General features: G+C 40.9%; 1 protein-coding gene across 9 annotated transcripts in view; it reads right to left on the bottom strand.

Moving 5' to 3' along the window:
• Positions 1-14,494, bottom strand: part of KBTBD12 (kelch repeat and BTB domain containing 12) — a 74,216-nt gene extending 59,722 nt beyond the window's left edge. For 4 of the 9 annotated variants that reach the window (XR_006795695.3, XM_045904211.3, XM_045904210.3 and 1 more), the window contains exons 1-3: positions 14,209-14,493; positions 5,362-6,543; positions 277-547 (exon numbers count right to left, since the gene is read on the bottom strand). Coding sequence is in view for 8 of the 9 variants with exons in the window: in XM_045904211.3 (XP_045760167.1) it covers positions 277-547; positions 5,362-6,431 (1,341 nt within the window). In the remaining variant the exon portion in view is untranslated. Of the gene's footprint in view, positions 1-276; positions 548-5,361; positions 6,544-12,030; positions 12,089-14,208 lie in introns of all 9 variants that reach the window. The other 5 variants (XM_045904208.3, XM_045904213.3, XM_064591189.1 and 2 more) reach the window with 3 other exon arrangements.
• Between the last annotated feature and the right edge of the window lie 1,905 nt (positions 14,495-16,399).

Here is a 16,399-nt window from a genome sequence, read left to right as displayed (position 1 = left end):
ATAAGCATCTTTCATAATTAGCAAGAATGGGAAGGATTATAAAGAGCATAGCATGAATACTGAATGAAGTCATGTCTATGAATAACACACTTTAAAATTCATTCTCCTAAACTGCTTTAACACTTTACGATCTCAAGTTTAATAGTCTATAAAATAAAAGGCATTTTACCAAGATGTAAGTCATGCTCTTTTAGTGTTCAACAGCTACAGTATTTTTCAACACAGCACCAGACGTAGCACAGCCATGCCAACTAGGTATATAGGAAATTTCTTCACCTGAGGGGTCCAGCCTCCGATCACATAAAGTTTATTATTCACGGTTACTACGGCATGGCATGCCAACTGCAGTGGAAGAGGAGACACCCTTCTCCAACTATCCCGTTCTACAGAGTACTTATCCACACAGTTTGTAATGAGATACTGGTTTTTAACTTTCATCTGTCCTCCTATAACATAGAGGTCATTATGGACACTGCCCAGAGCATAGAGCTCTCGAAATTCAGCGGTGCATAACTTTTCCCAAAACTGGTTTCCTTTATCGTGATACCTGCAAATTAAGAGAGAAAACCCAGGATTAGTGTTAACTGGAAAACAACTTATCCAAGAAACACACTTAAATTTCTTTTCTAGCTAGAAACAACACGATTTGGTTCATCTAATTGGGGAGGAAGAAACATTAGTATAAGATAGTAGCACAGGTTTGTGCTGCTTTTTTGGGCAAGGATTGATGAACAAACTATAATGTGCATGGAAATAATTAACCACATCTCTGCAGAATTTTAGAAAATATATGGACAAAGTATAGATTATCCAGGACTAGCCTTCATTTCCTGATTCTGGGAAAGAAAATCAAGAACAAATAGGAAATCTTGCAGCACGTCATTTGTAATTTTACTATAAAAGAGGAATAAGTAAAAATGAAGAAAAATACAAAAATGTCTTATTCTGTGGACTAGAAGTCTCACTTTATTTTTATTTAATTTTTTTGAAGATTTTATTTATTTATTTATTTGACAGAGAGAGACACAGCGAGAGAAGGAACACAAGCAGGGAGAGTGGGAAAGGGAGAAGCAGGCTTCCCGCAGAGCAGGGAGCCCCATGCCGGACTCGATCCCAGGGCCCTGGGATCATGACCTGAGCTGAAGGCAGACGCTTAATGACTAAGCCACCCAGGTGCCCCTAGAGGTCTGTCTCACTTTAATACTACATTAGAGCAATCAGCTTTCCAGTAGAGAATCTCAAAATATCTCTATTCAGAGATTTCTAATGGGACAAGGTAGAGTATGTAGAATTTTAAGGATTGTTCTTATAGTTCTAACTGGCTTAGAACAGAGTCAGGAACACCTGTAGGTGTCTGCTACATTTAACATCTATTTTAATGCTCTGGGTAGGATAATTTTAGTAATTTCTTCCATGAAAAAGTATGTCAGTCTGAGAAGGGTTTTGGGAGGTAGGGACACCAGGATATACAGTCTTTAAATACCTCCTAGAGTCCAACACATTAATTGACTGTGTGTGTGTATGTGTGTGTGGCATTATGTAGTCACTAAATATATGATTTTGTGGGTATCCTTTGTCTTGCCTCTTGATAATGGTAAGTCTGTTTTCTCCAATCATGATTTGAGACAAATAGTCTAAGAAGAATAAAAGTACTTATGGGGACAGTGGGATATGAAATTAGATCTGTCCCAGAAAATCCAGAATATATTCTGGAATTCAAAAGTAAAACAAAACCAGGAAAATATGGAAAATAAGAAAAAAAAAGTTGTTCTGTTTGGAAACAAATGAAGAAATGATGAATGTTCTATACAGAGTACAGTTTTAAAGTATAGAGTACAGTACAATTTAAAGTACCCTACTTACTTTGTATCAAACATTTGACAGTGAATCGGATTATATGAGTTTTGCCCAGTTGTTCTGAGCCAACTCTTAATTCTTCCCTAGAGACAACTCCTTGCTTCAGGCTTGACAGGGAAGTTGGAAGACAATGTTCCTTTCCTGTCTGGCTTGTCACAAACTGAATGCAGAAACTCAACAAATCCAGTCATCGTCTTCTGTGTAATCTGGGTAGGAAACCAGTCCCTAGAATCACAGTTGGTATTTTCACCACTACTTTCAATTGTACTAGATTTTAGAAGAGGAAGGAGGATTAGGTGTCAAGTGTGGGGGATATTGAAGTAAAGCCAGTGGATGAATATATCAACAGAACTAAAAAAATGGGTTTTTGGCTTTCTGAGACATGGTTTAAGAAAACAGGCCAAGAATGAAATACATCCCATGAAGGTTGGGAAGTACGTGTTTGCTGGGCAAGCTTGCTAATCTGATTTTCAACACTTTGAACTGAAAATGGGGAGGGAAAATGCCCAGATAAAACTATAAAACATATTATTAAGAAAAATGGATATGACATAAAAAGGAAATAGTGACAAAGTGGCTCAACTTCACAGAGGTTGATAGTGTAAAGACAACACTTACATCCTCAGCTGTGTGTACACCCAAGTATGAGAGAAAGTTAAAGGACACAGGAAGGTGTATCTTTTCTGAAAAGAAATGGCCTACTAGGGTACAGGTCTATTTCCTAAGTCAAGAAGAAATATATCTGCATAGAAATCTATGAACTATACAGAGGCAAGTTGAAGAGCATCCAGGCAAAGATAAAAGGGATAAGAACAGAAATAATAGAGTAGGAATGTAACACAAAATGATCATTTCTCACACATATCACAAAACTGGCACCTAACATGACCTTCAGGAATGCTCTAAGATTTTAACTATCTGGGTATCTACTGGAAGTCCGGCTCATTGAAGCCCAAAGCAATGCTTTTGATAATTTCATTATTTGCCTTGCTGACAATTTCATTATTGGAGGAGGTAAGCAGGGTAACGGATACTTTTACCCTAACTCCGACCACTGTGGAGTAGCTGGTTGGTGATGGGAATGTGGCTGAGTTCAAGACAGATAAGAAGGAAAACACAGAGTATATAGTTAAACATATGTCATCAGAAAGGGAAGTAGGCTTTCAAAAAAGTTAAGAGGAAAGATGCCTGAGGATCATAAGAAAGACACATGGACAGGGCTGGACGTTTATTAAAAATAATGGCAGTCAAGAAATGGGCAGAAGACATGAACAGACATTTCTCCAAAGGAGACATACAAATGGCCAACAGACTCATGAAAAAATGCTCAACATCACTCGGCATTAGGGACATACAAATCAAAATCACAATGAGATACCACCTCACACAGGTCAGAATGGCTAAAATTAACAAGTCAGGAAACAACAAATATTGGTGAGGATGCAGAGAGAGGGGAACCCTCTTACACTGTTGGTGGGAATGCAAACTGGTACAGCCACTCTGGAAAACAGTATGGAGGTTCCTCAAAAAGTTAAAAATAGAGCTACCCTATGACCCAGCAATTGCACTACTAGGTATTTATCCAAAGGATACAAACAGTGATTTGAAGGGGCACCTGTACCCCAATGTTTATAGCAGCAATGTCTACAATAGTCAAAGTACGAAAAGAGCCCAATTGTCCATTGAGAGATGAATGGATAAAGAAGATGTGATACATATATATATATATATATATATATACACATACACATACACACACACACAATGGAATATAACCGAGCCATCAAAAAATTGGAATCTTACCATTTGCAACAATGTGTATGGAACTAGAGGGTATTATGCTAAGTGAAATAAGTCAATCAGAGAAAGACAATTATCATACGACTTCACTCATAGTGGAATTTAAGAAACAAAACAGAAGATCATAGGGGAAGGGAGAGAAAAATAAAATAGGACGTAATCAGAGAGGAAGACAAACCATAAGAGACTCTTAAATCTAGGAAACAAACTGAGGGTTGCTGGAGGGGAGGGGGGTTGGGGATGGAGTAATTGGATGATGGGCATTAAGAAGGGCATGTGATGTAATGAGCACTGGATGTTATACGCACCTAATGAATCACTAAACTCTACCTCTGAAACTAATCATATACTATATGTTAATTAAGTGAATTTAAATAAAATAAAAAAATAAAAATAATGGCAGAACTGTGGACTGTCTTGATGAGGAAGAAAAATAGCTATGCATCTATGATGAAAAGAAGGACCCTTGGGATCTGACATCCTGGCTCTGTAGTCTATACCTGATTATTCTGAAGAAGGCTGTGCTTGCTGCCCAGGGCCATGCTTGGCCCCAAGGGCATAGGGCCAGGTCATTCACCCAGGGCTCTGCAGTCTCTCCCCCATCACTACCAGGGGAGATGAAGGTGAAAAGGGGACAGGTGCTTTAAGCAGATAATGGAATGTTAAAAGATGACAGGAAAATAGTAGGCCTCTTACTTCTTTCTTTGTCCCAACTTTGCCAGCAAGAAGAATTCCTTTCTCACTGAAAAGTCTGAACAAACCCTCATAGAGGGAACTGAGAGGGGGAGGATACTGACGGAGAGCTTTACTGCCTAGTGCTTATTCTATGTACATATTTCTTATTTACGCAGTTAGACTGAAGCCCTGAATGCTTACTGAATACTTGCTGCAGAAACAGTAAATGAATGACTAGTCCTCACATAGGAGACCTAGAGGACATGGTACTTCTTAGCAGACACTCCTTTCTCCAATGATTCTAGCCTTGAAGCATTCTCAGGCCACAAACATTTCATGCTATTGGAGGTTTAGGAAAGATCTATAAATTAAGGATACAGAACGAAAACCGAGAGATAATTAGTAATTTTTGGTTGAGAAAAAAAATTATTTACTATTCTGAATTATGAACTAAAACATAAATTCAAAGGAATCCATATTAATAAACTTTTCTTGTTAAAAGTTGTCTTAAGGGCGCCTGGGTGGCTCAGATGGTTAAGTGTCTGCCTTTGGCTCAGGTCATGATCCCAGCGTCCTGGGATCGAGTCCCACATCGGGCTCCCTGCTCCTTGGGAGCCTGCTTCTCCCTCTGCCTCTCTCTCTGTCTCTCATGAATAAATAAATAAAAATCTTAAAAAAAAAAAAGTTGTCTTAAGCTCTTCAAAACTCGTAACTAAACAATTACATCCTTTCATATGGATCAATAATGAAAGCTAAGCATGAAATTGTACAGTGGAATCATAACATATATACATTTAACTTATGGAAATCCACCTGTATGCTCTGAACAAATAAAAGGAAAAAAATAATTTTAAAATGTGGGTGATTTCATTATGAATTTTCTATATATGTAAAATATGTAATTACAGGGTAATTTTACTACACATCTTTGAAGAGATGATCACTCTTTCAGGAGTACTTTCTTCTACCATTGCTAATGTCAGAGCAAGATAATTAAAACCAATTTACAAATATTTGCGAGATACAAACCTATAGATTTCAACATTCTTGTTCTTTTGTCTAGAGAGTTTAGAGGCACTTGCTTCTCCGGCCACAATTATGGTGTTGTTTTCCAGGACCACACCAGCACACACGGTTCCCAAGCCCTCTCCATACTTGGGAGACGAGACAAAATAGGTCTTCCGTGAAGCAGGATCATAACAAAAACTGGTGTCCCCATAGTTCCTATGTCTTGACCTGATTCCTGAAGAGTTGTTGCCAATGCAAAGCAAAAGACTAGTAGTCTCCATGCCATAACGAAGATTTAGAGAGTGCTGTTGGGGTGTCTTGATGGCTTTGAATGCATTCTGAATTATGTCAATGCAATCTGCATCACACAGAAGCATTGTGTTCCTTTTCAGGGCTTGTCTTAAAAAAGAAGGGTTTATAAGTTCCAATCTGACTTGCTTCAAAAGCTCAACAAGATGCTCTGTGCGCAGTTCTTGGTTATGATTTACCCATCTCAGGACTAAGTCCAGAATGCTCTCCTCCCTGGATATGTTAAGGTCATCTGATTTAATAAGTGTCAGAAATTGGTGTGCTTCGATTTCTAATATTTCTTCATGTAAGCTCACCTCAGCAAAGTGCTGATACAAGTATTTCTTTGATTGATCAGATAAATCTTCAGCTCCAATCTGCTTTGCAAAATAATAGATACCTACACAGTTCGAGGCGTCCATATGGTCCATCATATATTTTTGACACACACTAAAGATTTCTTCCATCTGCATAAAATAGGCAGCCATAGCGACAGTCTGAACATTGGCGTTATCAATCTCTAAAGCTGCATTGTACATGTAATTCAATATCACGGACACGCTTTCTGCTGTGATGTCATAAAGTATGACTTCCCTTTGAGTACATTCGAGTAGTCCACAGGTGAACATAGCTTTGAAATAAGGACTAAAGGCAGCCAGGACTAGCCTGTGGCAAGGAAATTTCTCCCCCTCTGCTATGAGTATGACATCGATCATTTCTGCTAATTCTTTCATGCTCTTAACTTGATTCAGTAAATTCAAACTATGTTGGTATTTTTCTTTTCCCTCAGCCTTGCACTCCATGATACACTTTTCAGTGTTTCTAAGTACGTCTTCTTCAAAGGTAGCTGGATTCTTGCGGGGCTATTTGCATGTCTGATTACTCAAAAAGCTACAGAGACGTGCTGGAACACTCCTGAGGGAAAGAAAAGAATCCGGTTTCCCGTAAGAAAACAATTCTCTGTGATTTAAATATGCAGCATTAGTGACTAAAAAGTATTTATAAATAAATTTTATTCACTCCAAACGCAGTAGTTTAAGACAACCACTTTTGTATCTAGAAATAATGTCAGTGATTGCATAAACAGTAAATTATCAACTACTAACAACATTAACCTAATGAGCAGCAGAGATTTTTTTTTCTAGGAGGGCTGGAAAGTCCTCCCTCCCAAGGTGAACGGAGAGAGAAGTGATAAGATGGCCCGTTTTGCAACTCCATTTGCAGTTACCAAACACAGCTGCCTGCAGGCCAAGAGGGCAGGGGCATTAGGTAACCTGCCCTCTGAGGACGTGCATCTCTGAAAATGTCATGTGCACCTGCCAAAAAAAACCAAAACCAAAAACTGCACTCAAGTGTTATAATGGCCCCAGAACCACACAGGATGGCTGAGGAAAAAAAAAAAAGTCTATTAAAATTCTGCCCAGACTTTTCCTATGGGGCAAATAATTCAAAACAGTGCTTTGGAAAGCACAGCCAAATGTCTGCTGATCTGAGAATTCACAAGACTTGAAACTTACAGCTAAATCATCCTCAACTTAGAATGTGCACAAAAGCCATCCCGTTTCTGTATCCCCACTCCTTGCTCAGCTTCTCAGTAGTGGAGATGGACTCACTTCTCCCCTTAAAAAGCCCTGGTCTAATCAGAAGTCTCTTTCAGCTAGTTGTCTGTCTTCACCTTGCCCAGAGGAATGGAAGCAGGGTGTTTCAAGGAAGCTAATTAGCTGTTTGGATTTAAAGAAGGAATTCCTAGAGTCAGCAACCTTCACGTTGAGGAGCACATCTCCGGGCCCTGTCACCCTGTCTAGTTCTTACTTGGCTAGAAGTTGCACGCAGTAAGAATGAACCATGGTAAAAAAGTCAGTCCTAGGAGTTAAGAGAGGAAGAGAGGTGATAATTTCAATCATATGAAAGCATAATTTGTCAGCTGCAAAGGTTCTACATTTCTGTAATCCTATCAAGATTAGAAATCTCAGCAAGATTTCTCCATCTCAATTCTCACTGTGTCTCAATGAGAAATGGCACTTTTTTCAGTGTTGAATTAAAGTTCATTTCAGGAAACAAGTGTTAAGCACGATAGGAATGTTTAAGTATATGATGGCAACTATAAGACCTAAAAATCACTGTGCTAGAGTGTGTGTAATAACAACTAGCCGGTCTAAGAATCTGTATACTTGAAATAGGAATAAAAACCCTTCTTGCCAGATTTTCCAGCACTAATGCCTCAGGTTTATTGCAATAAAAGCTTAAAACTTTCTTTGTGAGGCCCTGCAGATTAAAAGTGAACCTTTGTTTTTTACTTTCATTTGTTTTAGATTTTTACAAAGAGAATCCAGTTATGGGTAATTAAGAGGTCATTATATTTCTGACTCTCCTACAACACATTATGAGTAGCCCAAATCATATTATGTGGGCCTCTTTGTACACAAACACATCAGTCAACTTTAAAGATGGCAGCTGTTATTTGAGCTGAAAACCAGAAAAGTTTCCTTATAAGGAGATAAATACGAACGAGTTTCTCCTATTCTATTTGTACTGATACCTAAGAATCACTTAGAAGATATCGATACCAGTGCTAGGAAGCCAAGAGCAGTTTCCAGATAGGATCACTAGATCGAATATGAGGCAGGCCATTCAGAAAGTGCCTCAAGTTCCCAGAGTTTTGACCTTGATGCTCCTAGGAAGAAATGAGACGCTGGGGGCTCAAATGTTGTGACTGTAACCCTAGGATTTTGTGTATATATATATATATTTTAAAGATTTATTTATTTGAGAGAGAGAGCACGCCCGCACCAGCGAGGGGAGGGGCAGAGGGAGAAGCAGGCTCCCCACAGAGCAGGGAGCCCAATGCGGGGCTCGATCCCAGGACCCTGGGGTGATCACCTGAGCCGAAGGCAGACGCTTAACCGACTGAGCCACCCAGGCGCCTCAGGATTTGTATCTTTAAGGCAGGAACCAAACCACCCTTGTTGAACTTTGTGGCATAAGGCTATCTTAATAAAAACACAAGCAGCATTAGTTTGAAAGAGAAGTATGTGTTCCTTTTCTTTATAAATATAGTAGTGCCTTATAAACACTGTGGACAATGTTGGGTTTCCCCCAGAATCCAACCTGCCTTCTGTTGGAGTGGATGGGGTAGGACCACTGTGACTGGTTCAGGGATGGGTGTGAGACCGGAGATGGGCTTAATCAGAGTGAAGCTCAGGTTTCTGGCTCAATGGCTGGCAGCATCCATGTGTTCTGCAGATGAGAGGTCTGGAACTGCTACAGCCATGTCCCCATAAGTCAGCATGAGGACACAGCTAATACAGGGAAGAAGGCAGAGAATCCAGCGTAATGGGTTTGAAACATGCTTTATATCTGTATTTTTCAGGCTTCAGTGACAAACTATTTCCTTTATTGTTTAAGCTAGTTTGAATTGGGATTGCTGTAACTGACACTCAAGAGTCCTTACTGGTATAAGTGACATATGCAAAAAGGTTGAGAAAAGGTTGCCTAAGGTAATTGCAATCATATATTTTGTAAAATTCCACTTTTGTTATATTCTTATGTTTTCTATTAGTATACTGTCAAGTAAAAGAACCATAGAAGCTTCTAGTTATCTTCATTTTTTAAAAAGATTTTATTTATTTGAGAGCGAGCAAGAGACAGGGAAGAGCAGTGAGGAGGGAAGAGGAGGGGGAAAGAATCTCAGGCAGACTCTGCACTGAGCGCAGAGCTAATACAGGGCTCGATCTCACTCTCACAACCCCGAGATCATGACCTGAGCCGCAACCAAGAGTCAGATGCTTAACCAGCTGAGCCACCCAGGCACCCCTTCATTTCTTCTTGATAGAAGGCAATATACACTAAGTCATCTTCTAAGTTTACCTCTTCTCATTAAATGGACACAACATTTTACAGGTGCAGGAACTGAGTTTTGAACGCAGTTCTATCTGACTCCAAAATCTGTACTCTTAACCATTCACTCTCGTGCAAGTGTGGGCAAAGGAGGGCCAGAGAGTAAATATTTCAGGCTCTGTAGGCTCTAGGGTCTCTGTCCTAACAACTCAACTCTGCTGTTGGAATGCAAAAGCAGGCATAAACAATACATAAACAAATGAGCATGGCTGTGTGCCAATGAACTGTTTTAGGGCTATTGAAACTTGAATTTCATATATTTTCATGTGTCATGAAACAGTATTCTTTTGATTTTTAAAAGCTATTTAGAATGATAAAATCCATTCTTAGCTTATGGGCTATACAAAAACAGGCCGCAGGTCAACAACTCTTGCTCTACTGTTATAAATCAATCCACTTTCTAGATCCTGAGTAGGACAATATCCCATCTGGGTGCCTAACCTCCACTTCTCTGCTTAAGCCCAGTTGAAAGAGTTTTGATTCAAAAAGATTCAAAAAGATCATCTGGTTGTCCCCAAGATTCCCAAATATAAATCAATTTCTTCAATAAATACTTTATTTGGATGCAGCCAGTCTGCCCCAAATATTGGCTGTAACAACAAAAAACACTTTTTTTTATTCTTATGTTAATCTCCTACATTACATCATTAGTTTTAGATGTAGTGTTCCATGATTCATTGTTTGTGCATAACACCCAGTGCTCCATGCAGAATGTGCCCTCCTCAATACCCACCACCAGGCTAACCCATCCTCCCACCCACAACAAACACTTTTAAAACAGAAATAATCGTTCCCAACATTCTGAAGAAGCATTTATAAATTTTTTAGATGGGCGTATATATTTATTAAGTATCCCCTTCTTCTACTTGCCTTTTATACACCTCCTGAAAGCTACTCGAAATTTCTATGGATTTATGGACCAAATGAATATACCGATGGAAATCCTGAAAAATATCCAGGCAGTTAAATGCACCACCACACTTCAAAGACATTCTCAGCAATGTCTCCTGTGCCTATAAGGTGCAGAGAAGATACCAGCATTGCAGATGGGGGCTTTGAGAGAGTCCTGGGTTTGAATCTCAGTTTAGCCGTTTACTTGCTATACTCCTAAAATGACTTAACCTTTCTAAACCTTGGTTTGTTCATCTGTAAAATGGGGAGGATGTATATAAAAGTAGTTAGGTCAGTTCTTGGCATCCAAGTGCTCCATAAATGGAAATTATTGTTATTTTACAGTGTAGCAGAGTGCAGCTTAGAGGCTAGAAACATGGGCTTTGGCTGGGTTACCAAGGCTTGGGTTTGAATCCTTTCTCTACTATCTAGTAATATGAGCAAATTTCTTAGCCTCGTTCAGTTTCCTCACTTGAGATTAGCTTTGAGAATTATTTAAGAATAGTTGGGAGAATTAAATAAGGCCATTCGTGTACAATACATCATTTGCCTGGTAAAATCTGCTTGGTACAGCTGAAGCAGGATATACCTGTATAAATAATTTTCTAATAATAACAATGTTTGGGTCCATATACAAACTGCTTGTGGGTACAGACACAGCTCATAAATAAAAGAGAGCTGACAACAACTTTTTCTTATAATGAGGGCAGAGAGGGCATTCTCCTCTCATCAGCAAAACAAAATTGTATAAATGTTCTCATGATATCAATGGGAAGTTATTCTCTGCTCCAATTTATAGAAGACTGAACTGGTGCATTCATATTAATAGTACCCATAATAATAGAGAAAAAATGAGTAGCAAAGATAAATACAAATCACAAGAATAAAGCCTAATTACTCTGCAAATCCAAAATGCAGTTATACCCATGTCCAGTATATTTAGTTTTGAGAGATGGACTGCTACAAATTTTAATGTGGCATAAAAATGTTAATTTAAGCTGCCAAGGATTTGCTTTTATAATGTTTAATATTATAATCTTTACATTATCTTTAAAGTTGCTACTTTTCCTATATAATGAATGATACATGAGCTTGCTTCCATGTTTTGCTGAAGTCAAAACTAGTTTAAATTCATAGTAGCACTGTTTGAAATAGCAAAAATGTGGAAATAACCTAAATATTGATTAACATGAGAACAGATAAACTGGAGGATATTCACTCAAGAGAATACTGCAGAGCATAAACAAAAAATGAACTAGAGCTACATGTATCAACATGAATTTCACGAACATCATAATCTGTGCAAAAGACTGCAGATGAATAGATGCTACAAACCATTGAGCTCATGTTTAAAATATGCAAAATAATTATGTTCTAATAGAGTAAATATAGACAATATATTCTGACAAAATAAATAAATGTGCTCTCTCTCTCTGCCAAATAAAGAAATAAAATCTTTTAAAAAGTTTAAAAAATTATATATTCTTTAAGGACACATACAACTCTGGTGGAATATAAAGAAATGAAGGGTAATTATAAAAAACATCAAATTCAGGATAGGGTTGCCTTGAGGAAGTGTGGAAGGAGGGGATACAATTGGAGAATTGCACTTACCGTGGTGAGCCCTGCACAATGTCTGAAATTGTCCAATTACTATGTTGTACACCTGAAACTGATACATTATGTCACATATACTTCAATAATAAAGATAAAAAAATGTATCCTGAGCGTATTGTCACCAGCACCACCCCTCATTCAAACATCACCAGGCCCTTCACAATCTGGCATCTCCCCACCTTTCCTACCTCATCTCCTGGCTTTCCTTCCTTATACATCAGTCTTTTAGTAGTACTGAACCACTAGCAATTCTAATGCATATGTTACCTTTACACACAGTGTTCTGTCTGGAATATCCTTCCCCCCCTTCCACCTGAAGAAATACAAGTGGCTCTTCCAAATTCAGTTAGACATCACTTCCCCTGTGAAGCCTTCTCTGCCCTTCCTTGCCTGTACCTTGAACATAGTGACTGTTGCATCTGCCTGTCTCCCCTTTCAATAATGAGCACATTGAGGGTAGGGGGCTCATGTTTTAGTCACTTCCAAACTCTTCACATCTGTCTGTGATGATGCCTGCTACATTAGGGCTGCTCAATAAGGTCTGTGCAACTAAATGTTTTGCTTCGTCCTAAATTACAATTTCATGATAACCTTTTTTTCTTCTTGTTTCATGCATGTTAATAAACCATTATCTTGAAGATCCTTTTCTACATTTATTTATTTTTTATTTTTTAAAGATTTTATTTATTTGAGAGAGAGAGAATGAGAGAGAAAGTACACATGAGAGGGGATAGGGTCAGAGGGCGAAGCAGACTCCCTGCCGAGCAGGGAGCCTGATGCGGGACTCGATCCAGGGACTCCAGGATCATGACCTGAGCCGAAGGCAGTCACTTAACCAACTGAGCCACCCAGGTGCCCCTCTTTTCTACATTTAAAAGTTGTGCTTAATTCTTTAAGTTGCTCATGTTTTTTCAAGTCAAGCAAATCACCCAGAATCCTTAACTTGATTTCCTTGATGCACTGTGACACCCACTTCTCACTTCACTTCTACTTTCAAAATTAATTCCCAGTTACCACGTGCTCTCAGGGTTTCGGCCCCAATTTTTAGAGAACTGAAGCCAGAGATCACAAATTGGCTACTCACACTTTTTTTTTTTTTTTTTTTTGCAAAATAGTTGTTAACATGCAACTGTAACATTGTAACATCTACTAAAAAAATGGAAGGCTTGGCAACATTGGAGCCTTCATTCCCATGGTGACAACAGTGTGTTTGACCTGAGTAGACAGTTGCCACCTCTCAGACGGCACATCTTATTTCCTTTCCCCAGCCCCCATTATCCTGAGTGTCAGTCCTCATTTATAATTCTCACACTGTTGCTTTTCTCCCCCGCCTTTTTAGTTACCTTCCAGCCACTTATTTGTGACCTCTGTTTTTCACCATTCCATCCCCACACCTCATTTTGCTTCAGTATCACAACCTTGCACAGACACTGGTAGGAAATGGCTACCTTAAATGCACTTTGAGTCTCCCACTAGTATGGAAAAACACCTGGTTCACTTAATAGCAATAATCCATCCCATACCCTAGGTGTTTAATAACGGCCAGGCCTGTAAGTGATAAAGCTAAAAAAGACAAGTTTCCTTTTTGCTTTCCTTTGAGGAGTTCACACTGTTTTGCATTCTCAGGGCACTTTATACTTTTCAAAGTGCTTTAATATGCATTGTGCAGTAGCTCATTAGTTCCTCTTAAGAATCGCGTGGGGGGGAAATGCAGCGTAATTATATTCCTGGCTTTAAAGTTAAGAGAGTTGCTTGGGGGTACTTTCGATGCTAATTGAAGCTTTTTGAAGTGCCAGGCACTATTCAAGGCCCTAGGCAGACAGCCAGGAAGGGAAAGACAGAAGGGTCCCTCCCTTTATGGAGCTTATAGTCTAGCGAGGGAGGCAAACGTTAACGTAGATAATGCTAGGACGGTGACTACTGCCACATTAAAGAGGGAAGAGACTCCTGGCTGAGCAAAGCTGGTCTCGAGAAGGAAGCGACTGGCTGGGCTGAGCTGCGAAGGCAGGAGCCGGCCCCATGACGACGGGAGGGAAGCGCAGTGGGCCCCACAAGCGCCAAGGGCCGGGAGGCTGCCCCCAGCTCCGGCCCTCGACCTTTCTCCATTGGCCTGGCCCTAGAGCTAAGACAAGGCCCTCGACAGGGGCCCGCGTTTCCTCTGTCACCGTTACTTACAAGCTGCTGACCCCCGGCTTGAGGCACGGCCCCACTGGCTCCGCAGAGGCCGCAGGGATGGCGCCGCGACCTGGCCCTGTGGCCGCGCGGACCGGGCCAGGCTGGCCGGGGCGGGGCAGCTAGCGGGCTTGACCAGCGGGCACTGCCCAATATGGGCCTGTGCGGGCCTGGTGATATAAATAGACCGCGCTGGGAGCGCAGGGGACCGAGGGCCCGCGCCCTGCGGAGGGGGCGGGGGGCGCTGGCAGCTCCTCTGAGGTGACAGCTGCTGCCCTCGGCGCCGCGGGAGCCCGGGATCGGGCGGCTCTGCGCCTGCGCTGGTCGTCCAAGCGGCTCTGCGAAGGCAATCCGCAATCTGCGGGCCCGCGGGCCGCTCTGCGCCTGCGCTGGTCGTCCAAGCGGCTCTGCGAAGGCAATCCGCAATCTGCGGGCCCGCGGGCCGCTCTGCGCCTGCGCTGGTCGTCCAAGCGGCTCTGCGAAGGCAATCCGCAATCTGCGGGCCCGCGGGCCGCTCTGCGCCTGCGCTAGTCTTCCCGCGCGGGCCCGCGTGCCAGGGCGGCGGAAGATCCGCCCGGAGTGGGCGAGGGCATAGTTTTAAAGAGAATCTGGAAATCAGATTTCTATAAGTGACACATCTATCCGCTTAATCTTTTTTAAAAATGCAAACGACCAAAACCCAGTATGTGTGGGCTCACTGAATGTGGCCAGGGAATAGGGTTGCCGGATGAAATGCTCAGTTAAATATAAATTTCTGATAACCAACAGTTTTTAAGTATATGTCCCAAATACTGCAAGGTCAATTCACATTTAACGGAATGTGGGTGCTTGTTGTTGCTTCTTTGGGGTTCTGTACTTTTATTTGCTACGTCTGGCAAGTCTACGTGGAAAAACCAGCAGCCCCATGACCCTCGGCCTCAAGTGGGAGGTCCCCTGTAAGCCTGAGAAAAGACTGATGAGTAATGCCCAGGTTTGGGGTGGTGCAGGGAAGAGGAATGTTTCCTGGAGGGAAGTGTAACAATATCTACTGGGTGGATAAGGCAGTAGTATTAGGTCAGCCAGTTTAAAATAAAACAAATTTGTGTTAACAAAAAATTATCTTATGCAAATTTATTTCTTATATTCTGGAGTGCAGACGTCCAAAACTGGTCTCCCTGGGGTAAAAGCAAAGTGTCTGCAGGGCTGCACTTTTTTGGGGGGGGGGAGGCCCTAGGGGAGAATCTGTTTCCTTGCCTTCCCAGCTTCTATTAACTGTACTCATTCTCTCTGCAGCTCATGGCCCTTTCCTCCATCTTCAAAGCCTTTGGAAACAGAGCTGAGTCTTTCCTAGATTGCACTTGGTACTGATTTTTCTGCTTCCTTCTTTCCTTTATTTAAATTGTGGTTAAATATACATAACCTTTACCATTCACCATGTACATAAAATTTTAACCATTTTTAAAAAGATTTTATTTATTTATTTGACAGAGACACAGCGAGAGAGGGAACACAAGCAGGGACAGAAGGAGAGGGAGAAGCAGACTCCCTGCTGAACAGGGCGCCGGATGCAGGGCTTGATCCCAGGACCCTGGCAGATGCTTAACCGACTGAGCCACCCAGGTGCCCCAAAATTTTAACCATTTTTAAGTGTATAATTCAGTGGCATTGAATACATTCACAGTGTTGTGCAGCCATCCCCACTAACCATTTCCAGAATTTCGTCATCAGAAAGAAAAACAGTTTCCCAAACAGCAACTCTGTACCCATTAGCTCCCAATTACCACCCTTGCTCCCCTGCTTCCCTCTCCTCCCAGCACCTGGAGACCTCTATTCCACTTTCTGTCTCTATGAATTTGCCTATTTCAGGTGCCTCATACAAGTAGAATCATACAGTATTTGTCCATATATGCCTGGCTTATTTTAGTTAGCATAATGTCCTCAAGATTTATCCATTTATCATTCCTTTTAAAAGTTGAATAATATTCCATTGTGTGTGTGTGCGCATGCACATGCGTGTGTGTATGTGTCTACACACATACCATATTTAAAACAAAACACATTTCATGTTGGTAAATAAAATTCCTTAAAGCATTTTAGAAGCTCATGTCAATCCTTGCATGCATTTATATTTACATGTACATATTAGAGTTGTTTGATGAAACTCCTGTCTCCCTTTCCCACAAACATTTCGTGATCTGTGAGCCCCATTTAGGTC

Source organism: Mirounga angustirostris, unplaced genomic scaffold (genome assembly GCF_029215605.1).
Source record: "Mirounga angustirostris isolate CCGP_5_RB_7025 unplaced genomic scaffold, mMirAng1.0.hap1 SCAF_1, whole genome shotgun sequence".
NCBI lineage: Eukaryota > Metazoa > Chordata > Mammalia > Carnivora > Phocidae > Mirounga > Mirounga angustirostris.
This window is presented reverse-complemented; position numbering and strand designations above follow the sequence as displayed.